This window comes from Biomphalaria glabrata, chromosome 8 (genome assembly GCF_947242115.1).
Source record: "Biomphalaria glabrata chromosome 8, xgBioGlab47.1, whole genome shotgun sequence".
Taxonomy (NCBI): Eukaryota; Metazoa; Mollusca; class Gastropoda; family Planorbidae; genus Biomphalaria; species Biomphalaria glabrata.
Window position 1 is genome coordinate 25,039,398 of NC_074718.1, and position 21,969 is coordinate 25,061,366.

A 21,969-nucleotide genomic window follows, 5' to 3' on the forward strand; every position below is an offset into this window, starting at 1 on the left:
GGAGGAAAAGAAGAAAACGTTTACTAAATTTGACGTGGGTGGCGATGAAAGCACGACGTCGAGGCAAACAGTTGAAGGCCAACTGGAAAAGAAGAAGGAAGCAGACTGCAACATGGATGGCTCCATCAAGCTCAAGGGGCAAGCCAACTGCCACCGATCGACCCCCACCTACAGCGATGAAACCTCACAGTCAATGCCATGATGTTGATTCTGTCCGGGACGGACAGATCTAAGGAGGGGGCAGTGTTACAAACTTGGTGGTGGCACAGAGAGGGGTAGTGGTGTGTGTGTAGTCAGCCGACGCAAATCGCCCCAGGCCAGCGCTAGACGAGCGGTCAACCGTGACGAGCTACGACGGTCAGCCGAGTCGAGTGTCAACAGGACAGTTCGGGAAAGATCGCCGTCGTGAACAAGAGCTCAGGAGCGTCACGAGAGTTGTAGTCATCTGACCACCTAGAAACGTCTAGTGGCGTTCTGTCCGGTTCGAGAAGGCCAGTAGGGACCCTATATAAGAGCGGAGGCGACGCAGTCAAGACGGTTCAGAAAGCGGGTTCACGACAGAAGTTCAGAGCACGGTCGACTACAGCACAGTTCAACGGTGTGGTTCTGTACAGAGCATTACGACGGTTCAGTGCGGAGTACTGTCAAGTACAGTTGAGACGAACGGCGTCTTGATCTTGGTCTGTGATCGAGTCCGACACAACGAGCCCAAGTGTGTGAAGTCAGTCCCGAACTGTTGAACCCAGTGCAAGCCCGGAACGAGACGGAGAGGCCAGTGCAAGACTTGATACGGCGGAGAGATATTTGTTATCGCAGAGCTATTTGTACTGTTCTACGTGCTGCCAATTGTACAGTATTGGCTGTTATTTATGGACATTAAACCTTTACGTTATCTTGGAGCCCTGACTTGTCAAGTTCTTTAAGTTGGTGGTGTATGGTGCAGTTTGCAGAGAGCCTGGATAGTGAGATTCGTAACAACTGGTGTCAGAAGTGGGATCGGATCGGAATCGGATTGGATCGGATCTACTATGGCTCGTCTGAAACTGCTGTACGAACTTGAATTTATAGAACTGAGGCGAGAACTGCGTGAACGAGGGCTGAAGAATGGCGGAAAGAAGGAAACCTTACAAGCACGCCTCCGAGAAGACATTGTGGAAGGAGGGGAAGATCCGGACACATATCTGTTTGAAATTAAACCAACTTTAGGAGAGCTCTTGCACAAACAGCTAGATGAATGGAAGGAAGAGTTGCGGGCTATGAATACGACATGGAAGAAGTCCAACGAAGAGACCTGTACCAAGCTTGAAAAGATGTATATTTCGGTGAAGGAAATCACGAGCCCCATGGTGAAGACGATGGACGTGTTGGAAGAAACCCCGTACGACCAAGGAGACATGAAAGATAAAGGAGCTGCGCCATCGTTAAACAATGAACAAAGCTTTGAAGAAATATGCAGTGACAACGGCAATGCTGATGAATGTGGTGCTGCCTGTCAATCTGAAAACAGGGAGTACAGACCTGTGGAGCCGAAAGAGACAGATGAAGAGACAATGGAAGCTGCCCATAGTTCGAACGAATCTTGTGCTGAAGCTTTACCTGATATGAGCACCTCAAACAGCAAAACAGATCAAGAGAACGCTGATTCAGCCTACAAGCCTGTTGATATTTGTTATCGCAGAGCTATTTGTACTGTTCTACGTGCTGCCAATTGTACAGTATTGGCTGTTATTTATGGACATTAAACCTTTACGTTATCTTGGAGCCCTGACTTGTCAAGTTCTTTAAGTTGGTGGTGTATGGTGCAGTTTGCAGAGAGCCTGGATAGTGAGATTCGTAACAACTGGTGTCAGAAGTGGGATCGGATCGGAATCGGATTGGATCGGATCTACTATGGCTCGTCTGAAATTGCTGTACGAACTTGAATTTATAGAACTGAGGCGAGAACTGCGTGAACGAGGGCTGAAGAATGGCGGAAAGAAGGAAACCTTACAAGCACGCCTCCGAGAAGACATTGTGGAAGGAGGGGAAGATCCGGACACATATCTGTTTGAAATTAAACCAACTTTAGGAGAGCTCTTGCACAAACAGCTAGATGAATGGAAGGAAGAGTTGCGGGCTATGAATACGACATGGAAGAAGTCCAACGAAGAGACCTGTAGCAAGCTTGAAAAGATGTATATTTCGGTGAAGGAAATCACGAGCCCCATGGTGAAGACGATGGACGTGTTGGAAGAAACCCCGTACGACCAAGGAGACATGAAAGATAAAGGAGCTGCGCCATCGTTAAACAATGAACAAAGCTTTGAAGAAATATGCAGTGACAACGGCAATGCTGATGAATGTGGTGCTGCCTGTCAATCTGAAAACAGGGAGTACAGACCTGTGGAGCCGAAAGAGACAGATGAAGAGACAATGGAAGCTGCCCATAGTTCGAACGAATCTTGTGCTGAAGCTTTACCTGATATGAGCACCTCAAACAGCAAAACAGATCAAGAGAACGCTGATTCAGCCTACAAGCCTGTTGCTGAGGGACGTTTACATGATGAAAGCTACCAGCGAGGCTTGGACCCTACAGACGTTCGTCCAGATGCTAAGCTCAGCGAGAGAAGCCCTGGTGGTGATAATGAGGACCCATTGAAACATGACGAAGCCGTTGAGAGACATATGCAAGTCGAGAGATACCAGCCAGGTCCGAACCTAACAGACGTTGGTCCAGCTGCCAAGACTGGAGAGGAAAGTCCTGATGGTGGTAAAGAGAATCCAAGGCAGTCTGACGTTGACATTGATGGACATTTGAAAGACGAAAGTCATCGACAAGGTCTGAAACCAACAAGTGATGGGCCCGATACTGAGACGAGAGAGAGAGGTCCTGATGGTGGTGAGGAAAGCCGAATGGAGCCTGAAGCCGAAGACGAGGGACCTTTGCACGAGGAGTGTTGCCAACCTGCCCCACGAGCATGCCCTCCAGACAAGGCTGAAGATGATGACCTACTCCACAATTCCCTGTCCTGTGGATTTGAAGCCCATCCCAGTCCTTCTTCGCAAAGCCCTATGAAGCCACCTCTTTTGCCAACAATCTTGGTATCCCCATCCCTTACATCCTATACCTCTCCATGTGCCAAACGGCTGCACTCAATACCGAACGACAAGAGAGCGACGCGACCACGACATCACTGCAGCCACATGAAGACCAACTGGTGGAGAAGAAGAAGACTACTTTTGTTGAATGCAAGATGGATGACGATGCAACCTCGATATCACTGCAATCACACGAAGACCAACTGGCGGAGAAGAAGGAGAAGGCGACTTTTGCTGAGTGCAATATGGATTACCATGCGATCACGAGGTCGATACAACCAGATGAAAGCTAACTGGAGGAAAAGAAGAAAACGTTTACTAAATTTGACGTGGGTGGCGATGAAAGCACGACGTCGAGGCAAACAGTTGAAGGCCAACTGGAAAAGAAGAAGGAAGCAGACTGCAACATGGATGGCTCCATCAAGCTCAAGGGGCAAGCCAACTGCCACCGATCGACCCCCACCTACAGCGATGAAACCTCACAGTCAATGCCATGATGTTGATTCTGTCCGGGACGGACAGATCTAAGGAGGGGGCAGTGTTACAAACTTGGTGGTGGCACAGAGAGGGGTAGTGGTGTGTGTGTAGTCAGCCGACGCAAATCGCCCCAGGCCAGCGCTAGACGAGCGGTCAACCGTGACGAGCTACGACGGTCAGCCGAGTCGAGTGTCAACAGGACAGTTCGGGAAAGATCGCCGTCGTGAACAAGAGCTCAGGAGCGTCACGAGAGTTGTAGTCATCTGACCACCTAGAAACGTCTAGTGGCGTTCTGTCCGGTTCGAGAAGGCCAGTAGGGACCCTATATAAGAGCGGAGGCGACGCAGTCAAGACGGTTCAGAAAGCGGGTTCACGACAGAAGTTCAGAGCACGGTCGACTACAGCACAGTTCAACGGTGTGGTTCTGTACAGAGCATTACGACGGTTCAGTGCGGAGTACTGTCAAGTACAGTTGAGACGAACGGCGTCTTGATCTTGGTCTGTGATCGAGTCCGACACAACGAGCCCAAGTGTGTGAAGTCAGTCCCGAACTGTTGAACCCAGTGCAAGCCCGGAACGAGACGGAGAGGCCAGTGCAAGACTTGATACGGCGGAGAGATATTTGTTATCGCAGAGCTATTTGTACTGTTCTACGTGCTGCCAATTGTACAGTATTGGCTGTTATTTATGGACATTAAACCTTTACGTTATCTTGGAGCCCTGACTTGTCAAGTTCTTTAAGTTGGTGGTGTATGGTGCAGTTTGCAGAGAGCCTGGATAGTGAGATTCGTAACAACTGGTGTCAGAAGTGGGATCGGATCGGAATCGGATTGGATCGGATCTACTATGGCTCGTCTGAAACTGCTGTACGAACTTGAATTTATAGAACTGAGGCGAGAACTGCGTGAACGAGGGCTGAAGAATGGCGGAAAGAAGGAAACCTTACAAGCACGCCTCCGAGAAGACATTGTGGAAGGAGGGGAAGATCCGGACACATATCTGTTTGAAATTAAACCAACTTTAGGAGAGCTCTTGCACAAACAGCTAGATGAATGGAAGGAAGAGTTGCGGGCTATGAATACGACATGGAAGAAGTCCAACGAAGAGACCTGTACCAAGCTTGAAAAGATGTATATTTCGGTGAAGGAAATCACGAGCCCCATGGTGAAGACGATGGACGTGTTGGAAGAAACCCCGTACGACCAAGGAGACATGAAAGATAAAGGAGCTGCGCCATCGTTAAACAATGAACAAAGCTTTGAAGAAATATGCAGTGACAACGGCAATGCTGATGAATGTGGTGCTGCCTGTCAATCTGAAAACAGGGAGTACAGACCTGTGGAGCCGAAAGAGACAGATGAAGAGACAATGGAAGCTGCCCATAGTTCGAACGAATCTTGTGCTGAAGCTTTACCTGATATGAGCACCTCAAACAGCAAAACAGATCAAGAGAACGCTGATTCAGCCTACAAGCCTGTTGATATTTGTTATCGCAGAGCTATTTGTACTGTTCTACGTGCTGCCAATTGTACAGTATTGGCTGTTATTTATGGACATTAAACCTTTACGTTATCTTGGAGCCCTGACTTGTCAAGTTCTTTAAGTTGGTGGTGTATGGTGCAGTTTGCAGAGAGCCTGGATAGTGAGATTCGTAACAACTGGTGTCAGAAGTGGGATCGGATCGGAATCGGATTGGATCGGATCTACTATGGCTCGTCTGAAATTGCTGTACGAACTTGAATTTATAGAACTGAGGCGAGAACTGCGTGAACGAGGGCTGAAGAATGGCGGAAAGAAGGAAACCTTACAAGCACGCCTCCGAGAAGACATTGTGGAAGGAGGGGAAGATCCGGACACATATCTGTTTGAAATTAAACCAACTTTAGGAGAGCTCTTGCACAAACAGCTAGATGAATGGAAGGAAGAGTTGCGGGCTATGAATACGACATGGAAGAAGTCCAACGAAGAGACCTGTACCAAGCTTGAAAAGATGTATATTTCGGTGAAGGAAATCACGAGCCCCATGGTGAAGACGATGGACGTGTTGGAAGAAACCCCGTACGACCAAGGAGACATGAAAGATAAAGGAGCTGCGCCATCGTTAAACAATGAACAAAGCTTTGAAGAAATATGCAGTGACAACGGCAATGCTGATGAATGTGGTGCTGCCTGTCAATCTGAAAACAGGGAGTACAGACCTGTGGAGCCGAAAGAGACAGATGAAGAGACAATGGAAGCTACCCATAGTTCGAACGAATCTTGTGCTGAAGCTTTACCTGATATGAGCACCTCAAACAGCAAAACAGATCAAGAGAACGCTGATTCAGCCTACAAGCCTGTTGCTGAGGGACGTTTACATGATGAAAGCTACCAGCGAGGCTTGGACCCTACAGACGTTCGTCCAGATGCTAAGCTCAGCGAGAGAAGCCCTGGTGGTGATAATGAGGACCCATTGAAACATGACGAAGCCGTTGAGAGACATATGCAAGTCGAGAGATACCAGCCAGGTCCGAACCTAACAGACGTTGGTCCAGCTGCCAAGACTGGAGAGGAAAGTCCTGATGGTGGTAAAGAGAATCCAAGGCAGTCTGACGTTGACATTGATGGACATTTGAAAGACGAAAGTCATCGACAAGGTCTGAAACCAACAAGTGATGGGCCCGATACTGAGACGAGAGAGAGAGGTCCTGATGGTGGTGAGGAAAGCCGAATGGAGCCTGAAGCCGAAGACGAGGGACCTTTGCACGAGGAGTGTTGCCAACCTGCCCCACGAGCATGCCCTCCAGACAAGGCTGAAGATGATGACCTACTCCACAATTCCCTGTCCTGTGGATTTGAAGCCCATCCCAGTCCTTCTTCGCAAAGCCCTATGAAGCCACCTCTTTTGCCAACAATCTTGGTATCCCCATCCCTTACATCCTATACCTCTCCATGTGCCAAACGGCTGCACTCAATACCGAACGACAAGAGAGCGACGCGACCACGACATCACTGCAGCCACATGAAGACCAACTGGTGGAGAAGAAGAAGACTACTTTTGTTGAATGCAAGATGGATGACGATGCAACCTCGATATCACTGCAATCACACGAAGACCAACTGGCGGAGAAGAAGGAGAAGGCGACTTTTGCTGAGTGCAATATGGATTACCATGCGATCACGAGGTCGATACAACCAGATGAAAGCTAACTGGAGGAAAAGAAGAAAACGTTTACTAAATTTGACGTGGGTGGCGATGAAAGCACGACGTCGAGGCAAACAGTTGAAGGCCAACTGGAAAAGAAGAAGGAAGCAGACTGCAACATGGATGGCTCCATCAAGCTCAAGGGGCAAGCCAACTGCCACCGATCGACCCCCACCTACAGCGATGAAACCTCACAGTCAATGCCATGATGTTGATTCTGTCCGGGACGGACAGATCTAAGGAGGGGGCAGTGTTACAAACTTGGTGGTGGCACAGAGAGGGGTAGTGGTGTGTGTGTAGTCAGCCGACGCAAATCGCCCCAGGCCAGCGCTAGACGAGCGGTCAACCGTGACGAGCTACGACGGTCAGCCGAGTCGAGTGTCAACAGGACAGTTCGGGAAAGATCGCCGTCGTGAACAAGAGCTCAGGAGCGTCACGAGAGTTGTAGTCATCTGACCACCTAGAAACGTCTAGTGGCGTTCTGTCCGGTTCGAGAAGGCCAGTAGGGACCCTATATAAGAGCGGAGGCGACGCAGTCAAGACGGTTCAGAAAGCGGGTTCACGACAGAAGTTCAGAGCACGGTCGACTACAGCACAGTTCAACGGTGTGGTTCTGTACAGAGCATTACGACGGTTCAGTGCGGAGTACTGTCAAGTACAGTTGAGACGAACGGCGTCTTGATCTTGGTCTGTGATCGAGTCCGACACAACGAGCCCAAGTGTGTGAAGTCAGTCCCGAACTGTTGAACCCAGTGCAAGCCCGGAACGAGACGGAGAGGCCAGTGCAAGACTTGATACGGCGGAGAGATATTTGTTATCGCAGAGCTATTTGTACTGTTCTACGTGCTGCCAATTGTACAGTATTGGCTGTTATTTATGGACATTAAACCTTTACGTTATCTTGGAGCCCTGACTTGTCAAGTTCTTTAAGTTGGTGGTGTATGGTGCAGTTTGCAGAGAGCCTGGATAGTGAGATTCGTAACAACTGGTGTCAGAAGTGGGATCGGATCGGAATCGGATTGGATCGGATCTACTATGGCTCGTCTGAAACTGCTGTACGAACTTGAATTTATAGAACTGAGGCGAGAACTGCGTGAACGAGGGCTGAAGAATGGCGGAAAGAAGGAAACCTTACAAGCACGCCTCCGAGAAGACATTGTGGAAGGAGGGGAAGATCCGGACACATATCTGTTTGAAATTAAACCAACTTTAGGAGAGCTCTTGCACAAACAGCTAGATGAATGGAAGGAAGAGTTGCGGGCTATGAATACGACATGGAAGAAGTCCAACGAAGAGACCTGTACCAAGCTTGAAAAGATGTATATTTCGGTGAAGGAAATCACGAGCCCCATGGTGAAGACGATGGACGTGTTGGAAGAAACCCCGTACGACCAAGGAGACATGAAAGATAAAGGAGCTGCGCCATCGTTAAACAATGAACAAAGCTTTGAAGAAATATGCAGTGACAACGGCAATGCTGATGAATGTGGTGCTGCCTGTCAATCTGAAAACAGGGAGTACAGACCTGTGGAGCCGAAAGAGACAGATGAAGAGACAATGGAAGCTGCCCATAGTTCGAACGAATCTTGTGCTGAAGCTTTACCTGATATGAGCACCTCAAACAGCAAAACAGATCAAGAGAACGCTGATTCAGCCTACAAGCCTGTTGCTGAGGGACGTTTACATGATGAAAGCTACCAGCGAGGCTTGGACCCTACAGACGTTCGTCCAGATGCTAAGCTCAGCGAGAGAAGCCCTGGTGGTGATAATGAGGACCCATTGAAACATGACGAAGCCGTTGAGAGACATATGCAAGTCGAGAGATACCAGCCAGGTCCGAACCTAACAGACGTTGGTCCAGCTGCCAAGACTGGAGAGGAAAGTCCTGATGGTGGTAAAGAGAATCCAAGGCAGTCTGACGTTGACATTGATGGACATTTGAAAGACGAAAGTCATCGACAAGGTCTGAAACCAACAAGTGATGGGCCCGATACTGAGACGAGAGAGAGAGGTCCTGATGGTGGTGAGGAAAGCCGAATGGAGCCTGAAGCCGAAGACGAGGGACCTTTGCACGAGGAGTGTTGCCAACCTGCCCCACGAGCATGCCCTCCAGACAAGGCTGAAGATGATGACCTACTCCACAATTCCCTGTCCTGTGGATTTGAAGCCCATCCCAGTCCTTCTTCGCAAAGCCCTATGAAGCCACCTCTTTTGCCAACAATCTTGGTATCCCCATCCCTTACATCCTATACCTCTCCATGTGCCAAACGGCTGCACTCAATACCGAACGACAAGAGAGCGACGCGACCACGACATCACTGCAGCCACATGAAGACCAACTGGTGGAGAAGAAGAAGACTACTTTTGTTGAATGCAAGATGGATGACGATGCAACCTCGATATCACTGCAATCACACGAAGACCAACTGGCGGAGAAGAAGGAGAAGGCGACTTTTGCTGAGTGCAATATGGATTACCATGCGATCACGAGGTCGATACAACCAGATGAAAGCTAACTGGAGGAAAAGAAGAAAACGTTTACTAAATTTGACGTGGGTGGCGATGAAAGCACGACGTCGAGGCAAACAGTTGAAGGCCAACTGGAAAAGAAGAAGGAAGCAGACTGCAACATGGATGGCTCCATCAAGCTCAAGGGGCAAGCCAACTGCCACCGATCGACCCCCACCTACAGCGATGAAACCTCACAGTCAATGCCATGATGTTGATTCTGTCCGGGACGGACAGATCTAAGGAGGGGGCAGTGTTACAAACTTGGTGGTGGCACAGAGAGGGGTAGTGGTGTGTGTGTAGTCAGCCGACGCAAATCGCCCCAGGCCAGCGCTAGACGAGCGGTCAACCGTGACGAGCTACGACGGTCAGCCGAGTCGAGTGTCAACAGGACAGTTCGGGAAAGATCGCCGTCGTGAACAAGAGCTCAGGAGCGTCACGAGAGTTGTAGTCATCTGACCACCTAGAAACGTCTAGTGGCGTTCTGTCCGGTTCGAGAAGGCCAGTAGGGACCCTATATAAGAGCGGAGGCGACGCAGTCAAGACGGTTCAGAAAGCGGGTTCACGACAGAAGTTCAGAGCACGGTCGACTACAGCACAGTTCAACGGTGTGGTTCTGTACAGAGCATTACGACGGTTCAGTGCGGAGTACTGTCAAGTACAGTTGAGACGAACGGCGTCTTGATCTTGGTCTGTGATCGAGTCCGACACAACGAGCCCAAGTGTGTGAAGTCAGTCCCGAACTGTTGAACCCAGTGCAAGCCCGGAACGAGACGGAGAGGCCAGTGCAAGACTTGATACGGCGGAGAGATATTTGTTATCGCAGAGCTATTTGTACTGCTCTACGTGCTGCCAATTGTACAGTATTGGCTGTTATTTATGGACATTAAACCTTTACGTTATCTTGGAGCCCTGACTTGTCAAGTTCTTTAAGTTGGTGGTGTATGGTGCAGTTTGCAGAGAGCCTGGATAGTGAGATTCGTAACAATATTTAGCTATATCTTTGAATACAGAATGATTAATTTCCCTTGTCAGTATAAAATATAATAATTAATTACCAGCATTTTATTGACTAATTGGTTAATTTTTTAATTCATGTCTTGTATGTACCAATGAGTATTGAGTATTCGTGTAAAGTTTCAACTTGATCCGAGAATGAGGGTGGGAGAAATAACGTAGGCTATACAAAATTTTTATCAGACAGACAGAGTGAGTTGATATAAGCTTTGTATTTAAAAAAAAAAAGAAATACTTAACCGACATACAAACTCAGAAGCCTGTAACTTTACTATATATGTGTAGTATATTTTTTAAAAAGATGCAACTAAATAGTATTGTATGCCTGATTTTGTGGTGTAGTATTGGAATATATGAAACGCTGTCCCTTATCATATAGCCTATATGGTATTGTCGAATTAACCAATGAGAATTCAATCTTAATGTTTTTAATTAAGCCTAGTTATTTTTTCTTCTGGCTTTTCTACACGTGATATATAGATAGATAGATAGATAGATAGATAGATAGATAGATAGATAGATAGATAGATAGATAAAATTCTTCATCTTTTAACACGATTTTGTTTCCAGACGTCATAAATGGACACTCCCTTAAATTTTCTGAAGCGCTATATAGTTAGACCTATTCTTTTTAAAGAAATTACTAAGATATGTTTTAAAAGTAAATAACTAGTTGTAATTACAAATTATCCTACTATCTAGTCTAAATGTCATTCTTTACGCCTAGATCTATTTATTCTAAAATGTAGTAGATTCTAGATCTAGATCTAGTAGATCGATGTGTGCTAGCATAGAGGCGATATTTTTACTTATAACCGCCCAATGTAGGTCGCAGTGACCGCAAACCAAGCCCTTCCCATCATGCTTTATTTCCTCTTGAAAGAGTGTTGACAAGCATCATGGCTACCAATTTCAAAATCGGAGATTTAGTTTGGTATGAAAATGCAATTATGCTAAGTTATATTGATTGCACAATGTATAACGTAAATTAATATGAATATTAACATGTTCCCTTATCTATTATTGCAGGGCTAAGATGAAAGGGTTCCAGGCTTGGCCAGGAAAGGTACGTTACCGGCTTTTTCATGTACTGTTTTAAGTTGGAAGAATTAAAATTAATGGCGTGCTTGTGAAGTTCAATGCTTGGACTTGGCATTTGACCATCTAGACTAGATCTACACTCTACAGCAGCCAATGTTCATTGAATGTTGTATGTAGGCCTAGATCTAGTTTTTAGATCTCATTTAGCGACATCAAGGTCTAGACTAGAATAAATATGATTAATATTATTATCTACTAGACTCTATTTTAACTATCTAGAATCTAGATTCACTAAGTCTAAGATTCTAGTCTAGATAGTAGATTCTAGATCTAGATCTCTAGAGTCTAGCTAGAAGTCTAGTAGAAGTCTACTGTCTAGTCTTTCTAGCTAGCCTCTACTTACTCTTCTTAGACTACTACTGTACTAGCCACTCAACTTCAAGAGTTAGAGTGATTAGAGTGCAAGTTAGCAGTTTCTAAATTCTAGATTCTAGAGATATATTCTAGATTCTAGACTCTCTCTACTCTAGTTACTTAGTTACTAAAGCTAGATTCAGCTAGATCTAGGTCTATATATTTATTAGTAGCCTAGTTTCTCTAGTCCTAGAAAACTGAAATCTGAAGTCTGGTTGGTCCTCTGGATCTAGCCTTTTCTAATAGACTACTTCAGACTAGCCTAGTTACAGTCTTGAGTGAGTCTCTTGGTTGCTGTTCAGATTGTTGCCTCACTGATAACATTACATTACATCTGTAACGTATATATGAAATCTATAATGACTATAATCTATCTAGATCTAGTCTATGATAGATGACTAAGATGTACACCTAGAAAATGACCTAGATCTACATAACCCTATATTCCTATATATAAAGTAATATAAACATTTAATCTAGATTCTAGATCTATCTTGTTAAGACTCTAGAAACTAGATCTAAATATAATATAGTCTAGTTTAGTATCTAAATCTAGATATCTATTCTAGCCCTGCTACCTAGATCTAGATTCCAAAATGTAGAGTAAATCTAGATTTTGTCATTACTCACATTACTCAAAAAAAAAAAAACTACACATCATCGTAGATTATCGTAGATCTAGATCCCAGGATTTATTCTATAATTTATAAAGTTTAATTAATAAACATTTACTCTAGATCAAATCAAAGTTGTTGTTTTTTAATGTGAAACATGCTAGATCACAACTAGACCAGTAAGACAATAATAATATTAATTTACTGAACTATAACTGCTAAATTTGCAAAAATGTTAGTTCTGTTATGTCCTTTTTCAATCTAAATGCCATATTATCTAAACTTTTAAATATGTATCATAAATTTATCATCAATATGTTTAATGTTTCTATGACCTTTTTTTTTTTATATTACAGATTGTGGAGCCCAAAGATAGTGTTAAAAAGCCTTCAAATAAGAAGAATGTTCATTTTGTTTACTTCTATGGATCAGAAAACTAGTAAGATTTATTAAGCATGTATATATTTTTAATATTTTCTTTTTTCGTTAGCTGTAACTTGTGTATATAATTTATAGATCTTAGGAAACAATTCTGTAACAGGTATTAGCTGCTGTTGTGTCTTTCATGTTGCCAATCAGGGAGTTTTTATAATAAACATAATTACAGTAATCTTCTTATATGTATATTTTAAGGTTAAAGATCTGTATTACTTTTAAAAGACATCTTGAAAGCAATAAAAATGGTAATAGATTTATAAAGAGAAAGTGATATACTTAGAAATGTTGGTATGCTCTTATGGAACTTTAAAACAAAAATTAAAATATTAATGGAAGATTTTAAAATAAAAGGACTAATTAAAAAATAAATGAATGATATATTGCAAGATCACTGTTGCCAGCTAAATAATAATATATATGCCATTATTTGTGTTAGTTTTTTAATAGGCTATCGAATTAAAATTACCCTGTAAGTAAAATTTTGCTTTAGAAAAATATTTATAGTTAATATTGAAATGACAAGTATTAATTATTTTTTAAATTTAATTATTTACTATAACACTGACTTATTTATACTCTGCTAAGGCATACAAAAATAGTAATAAATGAGTGCTGCTATATTATTGTATTGAAAAAGCATCAGATGTTGAAAACTGTATGATTCTTTTAAATAAAAAATGGTAAAAACGATTTTCTTACAAAGGCTTAATAATTTGGGTATAAATAAAATAAAATAATACAAACTTTTTTGTAGCTGATCTAACATTGAGTACAATTTGAACCATGCAATTGAATAAAAAATCATAGAACTTTTTTCTACTTTTATTGTACTTGCCAAGACTACAATAACAAGATTTGTTCGTACTATAGCCAGTTAATATAGTTCTGGTTATTTGAAGTCAATAAAATTATAATTTGTTATAAGTCTAAGCACTAACAATACAGGAGGCACAGTGGCTGAGCTGTAAAGCGCTTGACTTCTGAACTGGGGGTTCCAGGTTTGAATCCTGGTGATGACTGGGATTTTTAATTTGAAGATCTTTGGGCGCCTCCCAGATCTAATGGGTACCTAACATTAGTTGGGGTAAAGTAAAGGAGGTTGGTTGTTGTGCTGGCCACATATTAACCATAGGTCACAGAAACAGATTACCTTTGCATCATCTGCCCTATAGATTGCATAGTCTGAAAGGGGAACTTTACTTCTTTTTTTCTTTTACTAACACCACAAAATATAATGTGTTGATAACCTGGTGCATAACTGATTATTTTTCCTTCCTGCTGACAGTGCTTGGATCCAAGAAGAAAATATCTATCGTTACCCTGAGTACAAGAGCAAGTATGAGGGAAGTTCACGTATCCCTAAAGGTTTCAAGGAAGCTCTGGAAGCCATTGATAATGAGTATCAGGCTATGCTGGTTTGTACATTTTTAGTATTATCAATTGTAATTGTGATAGGCTATACAATCTTAATCAGAAACCCTAAAACCCTAAGAAAATATAAAGTTGTCACATTTTGTATTGGAATATTTTGATTTAGAATTCATTGGATCATTTTATAAGTAATATAAAATGTTTCTACTAGCTATCTTAGTTTTCTTTTTTTCTCCCTTATATATATATATATATATATATATAACTGGCTTCTTATTTCAACCCCTTCATGATACAAATTTTTTTCAATTTTTTTTTTTTTCAATTTCAAAGTTTTAATAATTATTACAGTTATTTAATTATAATTATTGAATTGAATAACATGAAACTACATTTCTTCGTATAAAAAAAATTTCAGGCAGCAGGATCTCTGGAAGATCTTCCATCAATTGATGAAGAGGTTGCATTGATGCAGCACAAATCTGTGGGCTCTGATGTAGATGTTACTCCCTCTGCGTCAGCCAGCTCAAGCAGTGTTAAAAAGGTTGTGAAATATTGCATGGTTATTTTTTTTAGTATTGAAAGTTTAGTGAAACATGAGTTTATTCAACATAAGACTAAATAAGATTCTTCTATAAATATATTTTCTTATATAAATGCTCACAAAAATTGGAATAAATAATTTGTATTAAAATTCTACATATCATTTTATTTCTAGACAACTAAAAAACAAAAGGAACCAAAGGAAGGAAAGTCTGAAAGTAGAAAGGTATGTCAGAATCAAATATCAGATTCATAATTTTCCTAAATCTAAATCATTACTGTTGTTTTATTTTTAACTTATATCAAAAGTCTCAGGCACATGGGGCTCATTAGTTTAATTGGGACACCCAACTCTGTTGAAAACTCTGAATCTAAACCTCCCCCTGCTTTGTGGCTTGTGGTGGAACTCAAACACGGGACGAGATAAATAATTTTAAAAATTAACCTCGAGGAAGAATATAAGAGCCAGTTAGCAGCTTTCAGCACACTAGGTAATTGCGAAACTGCTGACCCCAAACTGTATTGCTTCTTGTCAGTTCTTTGGAACTAAAAATTGCACAAAGTTGGGGGAGTTGTGTATGGGGCACTATTCTAATCATAGCTAATGATCAGGCCTTTATATATTTCATAAATCTCAACTTTAAAACCAGAGTGGGTGCTTCCAACTTCACCTTCTGCTACACAGCTACTGTGGCCAAAAATTTTGGGCATAACATTTTGATTCGGGTAAACTAAATTTTAATATTGTGCTCAACTGCCTTTATATTGGGTAAATTTGTGTTAATCATGCAGGTTCTTTAAATGGTATGTTCATTGTGCTTGTAGCCATGGAAATTTGTTAATTTGTAGTGTTACTAAGTCTGATTAGCTCTATTATTGATTCATTATGTACCAACAATATTTTTCAAGGTACTCCATAAAGGTTTATTGTGTTATAATAATAGTCCAACCTTTTAAAATTTCAAGTGCAAGTAACTAACGAAATAATTTTCCTTGTCAGAGTAAACTGAAATCTCCAGTGAGAAAAGGTGGTGGAACTGGTATCAAACGTCCTAGTGGTACTCCTGACTCAGGAACACCTTCCACCAAAAGGTAAGTTATATTGTAAATTATATTTTTGCTTCAAAGCATAAATTCCTATTGAAAACGTTACCAGTATGTTTTTTTTTTTTTTTAATTTTAACTTGAAAAATTAAATCGCATAGCCTGTCACCAAGAAAAGGTAGGGCTAAAAACTAACCTTAAATAACATTTTCTAAATATATGTAATAAAATATATCATTATTGTAATTTTTTATTTTTGTAATTTAAGTTGATCTAAAGTTAAAAATATGTGATGATTTAATTCTAATTATCAATTACCACTTGTCCACAAATGAGATTCGACCATAGCACTCTAAGCTTGCTATAAGCATGAAAGTATCACTATATAAAGGCTATTATTTATTTATCAATACATTAGCACTTTATTAAGAACTTAACTAAAAATATTCACTTTAGAAAAAAATTAAAGAATGCATCTTTTACAAACGATTAAGCCTACTTATTTTATTTATGAATTTTTCAAATGTTGTTGAAACCTGTGTAATTTTTTTTTTTTCTTTGGCTAATACTCATTATAACAGTATTAATCAGATAATACTAAACATAAAAACCAAGTATTTCTTTGAAATAATGAAACTACTAGATCTATTGTCTTTTTATTGTTCCTCATTTTTGATGATTTCAAAAGTTCTAGGTAAAATATTCTGCACTTTGCTTTCCTAATGACATAAGAGCTGCTTGTCATTATTTATTTGATTCTGTGTTATTCTCAGTAATTTATACATTCTTGGCTGTTTTGTTTTTTTCCAGTTCATTATTTTTATTCCAGATTACCCTGCCATTAGGAAATATACATTTGTTGCTGACATTCTTTTTTTCTTTTAATCAAAATCAATACCATATATAATATTGATTTAGTATCCTCGTATGAATTATTTATTTTTTCCTTGCATATTGTTGTGTCATTTGTTTGTCCATAATTTTCTTTTACACTATATATACATATATAAATAATGTTGTTGTTTTTTTTTTCCAGATTTTTTATGACTAAAAATAAAGGTGACTCAGAAGAGACCCAAAAAACTGGGGACGACTCGATGAGGGAGTCTTATCATTTTACACATGCTATAGGTGTGGGAGATTCTACAGTAACAAAACTAGAAGAATTTGATGAAGCTGAATCTGAAGAAAAGGTAATTTTTTTTTTTTGTACCAGGGTTGTTGTTTTTTTTCAGCCATAAAACTACAAGTTACTTCCCCACATTATTACTGGTGACCTTTTTTTTTTTTAGTTTTCATACACAATTAAAACCTTTTTTTTTAGCAAGGGTGCAAATTTTCTGGGATATCGAGGGGTCTGATTTTTCTTTCCTTCAGAGCTCTTAAATTACTAGTCGACCGGCAGCGCAGCATATGCCGTTATTTTGCAGGGCAGCCTTAGACCACTGCAACCTATGTGACCGCAGTGGGCCCCGCACTTTCATAGGACCCGCGCTAATTCTAGGTGCATAAATTATTAAATTAAACCATTTTATATTTTATAGATTTCCCGCGGCCTCCTGATTTACCAGGAGCTCCTGGAAATCTCCTGAATATACAAAATATACTAAAAAGTCCTGGAAATATCTGGAAATTATTAATACTACTTGCCCCCCAGCCACCTTTTTTTTCTTTTCTTTTTTTTTCACCTCGAAAATTACGTGCTGAAATAAAAGAGTGATCTTTCCATTACTTGGTGTCCAAACTCTTGAGCCATGAAGAGAATTAAATATATATAGATTTGTTTTTGGTTGTTTTTTTTGTTTTTTTTTTATAGATTTAGATTTTGATCTGAATTTCTTAGTTTTTCCCCTGTTACTCTTAGTTTGCTAGTTCCAGTTGAGCGAGCCACCATTTTGAAAAAAATTTCCTGTTTCATATCTCGGCGGTGGCTGAGCGGTAAAGTGCTTGGCTTCCGCATCCAGGTTCCGGGTTCAAATCCTGGGATTTAACATTTCGGAATCTTTTGGGTGCCTCTGAGTCCACTCAGCTCTAATGGGTACTAGCTTCTACAGGAAATGTGCCAAAATTTAGAACTAAATCTAAATCTGATCTAGACGGTAGATGCTCATTTGGTATAGTTCTGAGATTTAAGATTAAGTCTAGATGTACTCATATATGTATGGAAAAAGTATTTGTTAGTGTTTTCACAGATAACTGTTGAGAACTGAGAATTGACTTTTTTATTTTATGTTTTATAGATCTAATACATTCTAGATTAAATATTGATCTAGATGTAGCATCTAGTTTCTAGATTTAGGATGGATTAGATCTTGATCTACATACAATAGCTGGGTTTACATTGTTTTAGTGAAGATGGTTGAGCCCAAGATCAGAACTAGAATCAATGATTAAAGAATTTTTTAAGTTCCCCTAAGCAGAAATCGATTGGTATAGATATGTTCAAGAAGTCCAGCACATTCTAGATCTAGATCTACATTTAAAATATTACAATCTAGATCTGGGACTAAAAAATTGATGTCCATTTTTGGGTAGATCTGGATTAAATCTAAGTCCATTTCTATTGAAGTTCAATATCATTTTATTTATATCATTAATATTATGTTGAAATAGATTTACTGGTCCATGCACATAGAAGGAATTAGTTTTAATAATGTGGTTAAACAGGGTGTTTTGGAGGAATAATGAAAAGTAAAAAGAGTTTCAAGTTTGGAGAGAAACATCATTTAAAATATCGTTAGCTTTTTTTTGTGTGTGTGTGTCTAAAAAAAAGATCATTGTTAAAAACAATGTTAGACATTGTCAATATAAGATTGTACTTCATCAACCTCTTTAACTAATCCAAGTATTGTATTACAAATTTCATCAATAACTATATATATATATAACTATATACATTATAATGATAGGCCTATTAATTACATATGTATATTTACTATATGGAGGCAAAATAGATCTCTTGTTTCTTGCAAAAATTTGAATTAAAAACATTTTAGCTTGCACACACTTTATTTTCAAGGCTTGTGAAGTTTGTGTATTTCGGTTCAGGGTTTATAAAAATTGAGAAGTTTGAGTTACATGGTTTACTGGAAAAGTAAATGGCATCCCTGTTTTTTTACTTAACATACACAGCGTGTAGCTAGTAGCCTTGCCAATGGTAAAAGCACCTAATCTTATGCATGAAATTTAGATTAGTGTTCTAGAAAGGATAGAATTGACATAGATTAGGTTTTGTTACATTATTGAGATAGCCAGAGTTGCCATAGAACCTTCTTAGCATAAACATCTTTTATTACAGACTCAGACTGAATTCCATTTGATGGATTAAATGTATTTGTATTAACTGGACATGATTCTTCTGTTACTCCTATATAAATTATGTTTTTAACTCTCTGAGAATACCACATTGCAATAAAATACACCTGATACAAGATACTTATTTTGTAATTGATCATAAGTAATCATGTAGTGATTATCTTGTTCTTGAACTATCTTACAACCAGTCAACCTCTAACAACTGAATAGCCTACAAAACAACTTATTATACTAAATAGACTGCAATTGTTAAATTGTTAAACAAAAATGCAGCATTTATTTACAAAATGTTTTTTAAGTAATTTTTTGGGTTCTTATGGAATATAAAGAAAAAACGTTTTTCAAACATTTTCAGGTATCTGCTAAAACTGTCATCCCTACCCCACTTAGAATTGGTTTTCTGGGACTGGGTATCATGGGACAAGGAATGGTTATGAATTTACTGAGATCAGGTCATGAAGTGACTGTCTGGAACAGAACTGCTACAAAGGTAGGAAGAGTTTGTATTTATCTTGCATAACAAAGGCACTTCTTTGCTAGACATGAAGGTTGGAAAACAAAACCTTTTTTTTAAACAGTTGCCTAACTTCTTACATTTTTTCTTGTTAGCGCTTTTAGTTGAGCCCAACATTGTTGCCACAATTCTGTTATCTTAATAATAATTTTTTTTTTTTGCTTTGAAGTTTACTGGTAGTGAAGATTTTAATTAATAAACTAAAATATTTTGCCTTCATATGGAAACAGTCCACCAATTGTCACCAAGAAATGTTATCCCACTAGATCTTATAGTGGCCTTAAAACCACCACTGAAAATTTTTTCATAGGGTAATCACACACACAAGTCTGGTATATTGCAATCCATGGAAAGGGGACATTTTATAAAATGCTTGTTAACACAATCAGATTTAGGATTCAGGTACCCACATTGGGTGTAGGTTTGGAGGTGTTTTCTTCTCTTTGTTAGGCTTGACATCAAGGCTGATGTTCCTATTCTGTTAAAGTAAAACTGGATTTGAGGTTCCAGTTTTGTACCTTCTGTCCTTTCTTCTGTTGGAAGAGAAATAGTTTTTGATAGACTTTGCTAAATATCCAAGTCTTACATACTTTACTTATTAAGTCACTACTTATCCACACTTTGACCCGTTATAATAACAGCCCTTTCATTCAATTTTTAAAAACAAGAAATTATTCTTTTATTCTTTTTTCTTTCATTTTAGGTCTTCTTTTTTTTTATTATTATTATGAGACACTTTTATCACCATTTAATTTTTCAAAGACTGACTGTGCTACCTTTATTATCATATTATAATATAAAAATTATTCATGCTGACAATCATAATTGTTCTACATTTATTTATTTTTAATATTTATAAAAAAAAAACGACAATCTACATCTTTTAAAAATATTTCATAGAAAGTATATTTTGTCATCTAAGATTGCTTTATTGATGCTTGTTGGAAATGTTCTGTGATTACAAGGACTCTTTTCTCAATCAAAAACATTCCACATAAATAGAACAGAAATTCATTGAGTCACTAAACACAGGCGTCTTGATCCTTTTCACATTCCCTAGTAAACAAGTAGCGTTGATATATGATAGTCTGAGTAAGGAACAAAAGAGTTTTGCACCATTTGGTTCTAGTCTTGATGGACAGAAGCTGTTCACTTCACAATGACTTGAAAGTTATAATGGAGTTGGGAGTTGTCTTCTAAGATTTTTCCTGACTTTGCTGAGACTTTTTTGTTTTAATAGTTCATTTAAATGAGGTGTTGTGCGTGTGGTTTTTCGATCCTCTTTTATAAGACTATCCAGAAATAAAACAGTAAAAAAAATACTTAAAATATGTTTTAATAAACATAATTTTTTTTATTTTCTTTTGTGTATGGAAGAGGATCTGATAAAGACTTCTATTCTTTAGGTACTTCACTAACACAACTCCACTCTCAAGCTTTAAAAAAAAAACTGTTCACCATATGTTATATATCTTTTGATAAAAGAAACAATTCCAAGGAAATGAAACAAACCTTGTATCTTGATATCTCTATGGCACTTAAATAAGTAAACTTCTTTTATAATTTATTCTAACATATTTCTCCCATGTTTTGTATAAATTATCAATATAAAATAATGATATATATATGACACAACTAATGATTAGTGTGATACATTTTTCCTTCTTTACATTATCAAATGTCTGACCCTCTCAGCTAATTTCTTGCATACATATATTCTGTTTCTAATGATATGAGCAGAGGTAGAATTGTTTTAAAAAATATTTATTTGTTCTGGTTATGCATACTCTGTAGCTTTTATACTCAAAATGAGTGTGAATTTCTTGGAAATGTGTTGATATAGTAAAAAAAATCTATTTACATTTTACACCGGTTTAAATATTTGTACCAAGTAGAGAGTATAGTAAATAGCAGGAGTGATTGCAGTTTTTAAATAAATATTTTGAGTTTCAAGAGTATGATGTTAATATGATGCACATTGTGTCAACTGGTCATGTGTTCTCACATGTCAAATACAGGTATTTCTAAACCAAATATCAAGCCTTGATGAAATAGTGAAGGAGTCTATTTGGGATACTTAACTTTACACAAAAATTACTTTAGACAATTCTTGATAATAACTTGTCATAGTCTATTACTGTGTTGTCTTTTTTCAATTTGGACCAAAAAAGAGGCCAGTATTATGATATCATAGAGTTAATTTACTATAATGTATAATATACTATAATATATGCTGTCTGACATCCACATAATTCTTCAATACATTCTTTGTCCAAACTCATAAATCAAAAGTTTATTCTATACAAAGAAAATATGCTGTCCCCTGCTTACTGGTAACCTTCTGTCTAATCTCTACCTTGAAACCTTCATTATCAGTTTCCCTCTAAATATAACAAGGTACATGATTTTAT

General features: G+C 39.2%; 1 protein-coding gene across 1 annotated transcript in view; it reads left to right on the plus strand.

The window, feature by feature from the left end:
- Positions 1-11,085: 11,085 nt before the first annotated feature.
- LOC106051559 (cytokine-like nuclear factor N-PAC) overlaps positions 11,086-21,969 on the plus strand; it is a 35,052-nt gene continuing 24,168 nt past the window's right edge. The window contains exons 1-9 of the mRNA XM_013206752.2: positions 11,086-11,198; positions 11,294-11,330; positions 12,690-12,772; positions 14,057-14,186; positions 14,561-14,686; positions 14,861-14,911; positions 15,686-15,777; positions 16,766-16,922; positions 19,400-19,534. Of these exons, the coding sequence (XP_013062206.1) occupies positions 11,164-11,198; positions 11,294-11,330; positions 12,690-12,772; positions 14,057-14,186; positions 14,561-14,686; positions 14,861-14,911; positions 15,686-15,777; positions 16,766-16,922; positions 19,400-19,534 (846 nt within the window). The 5' untranslated portion in view covers positions 11,086-11,163. The remainder of the gene's footprint in view (positions 11,199-11,293; positions 11,331-12,689; positions 12,773-14,056; positions 14,187-14,560; positions 14,687-14,860; positions 14,912-15,685; positions 15,778-16,765; positions 16,923-19,399; positions 19,535-21,969) is intronic.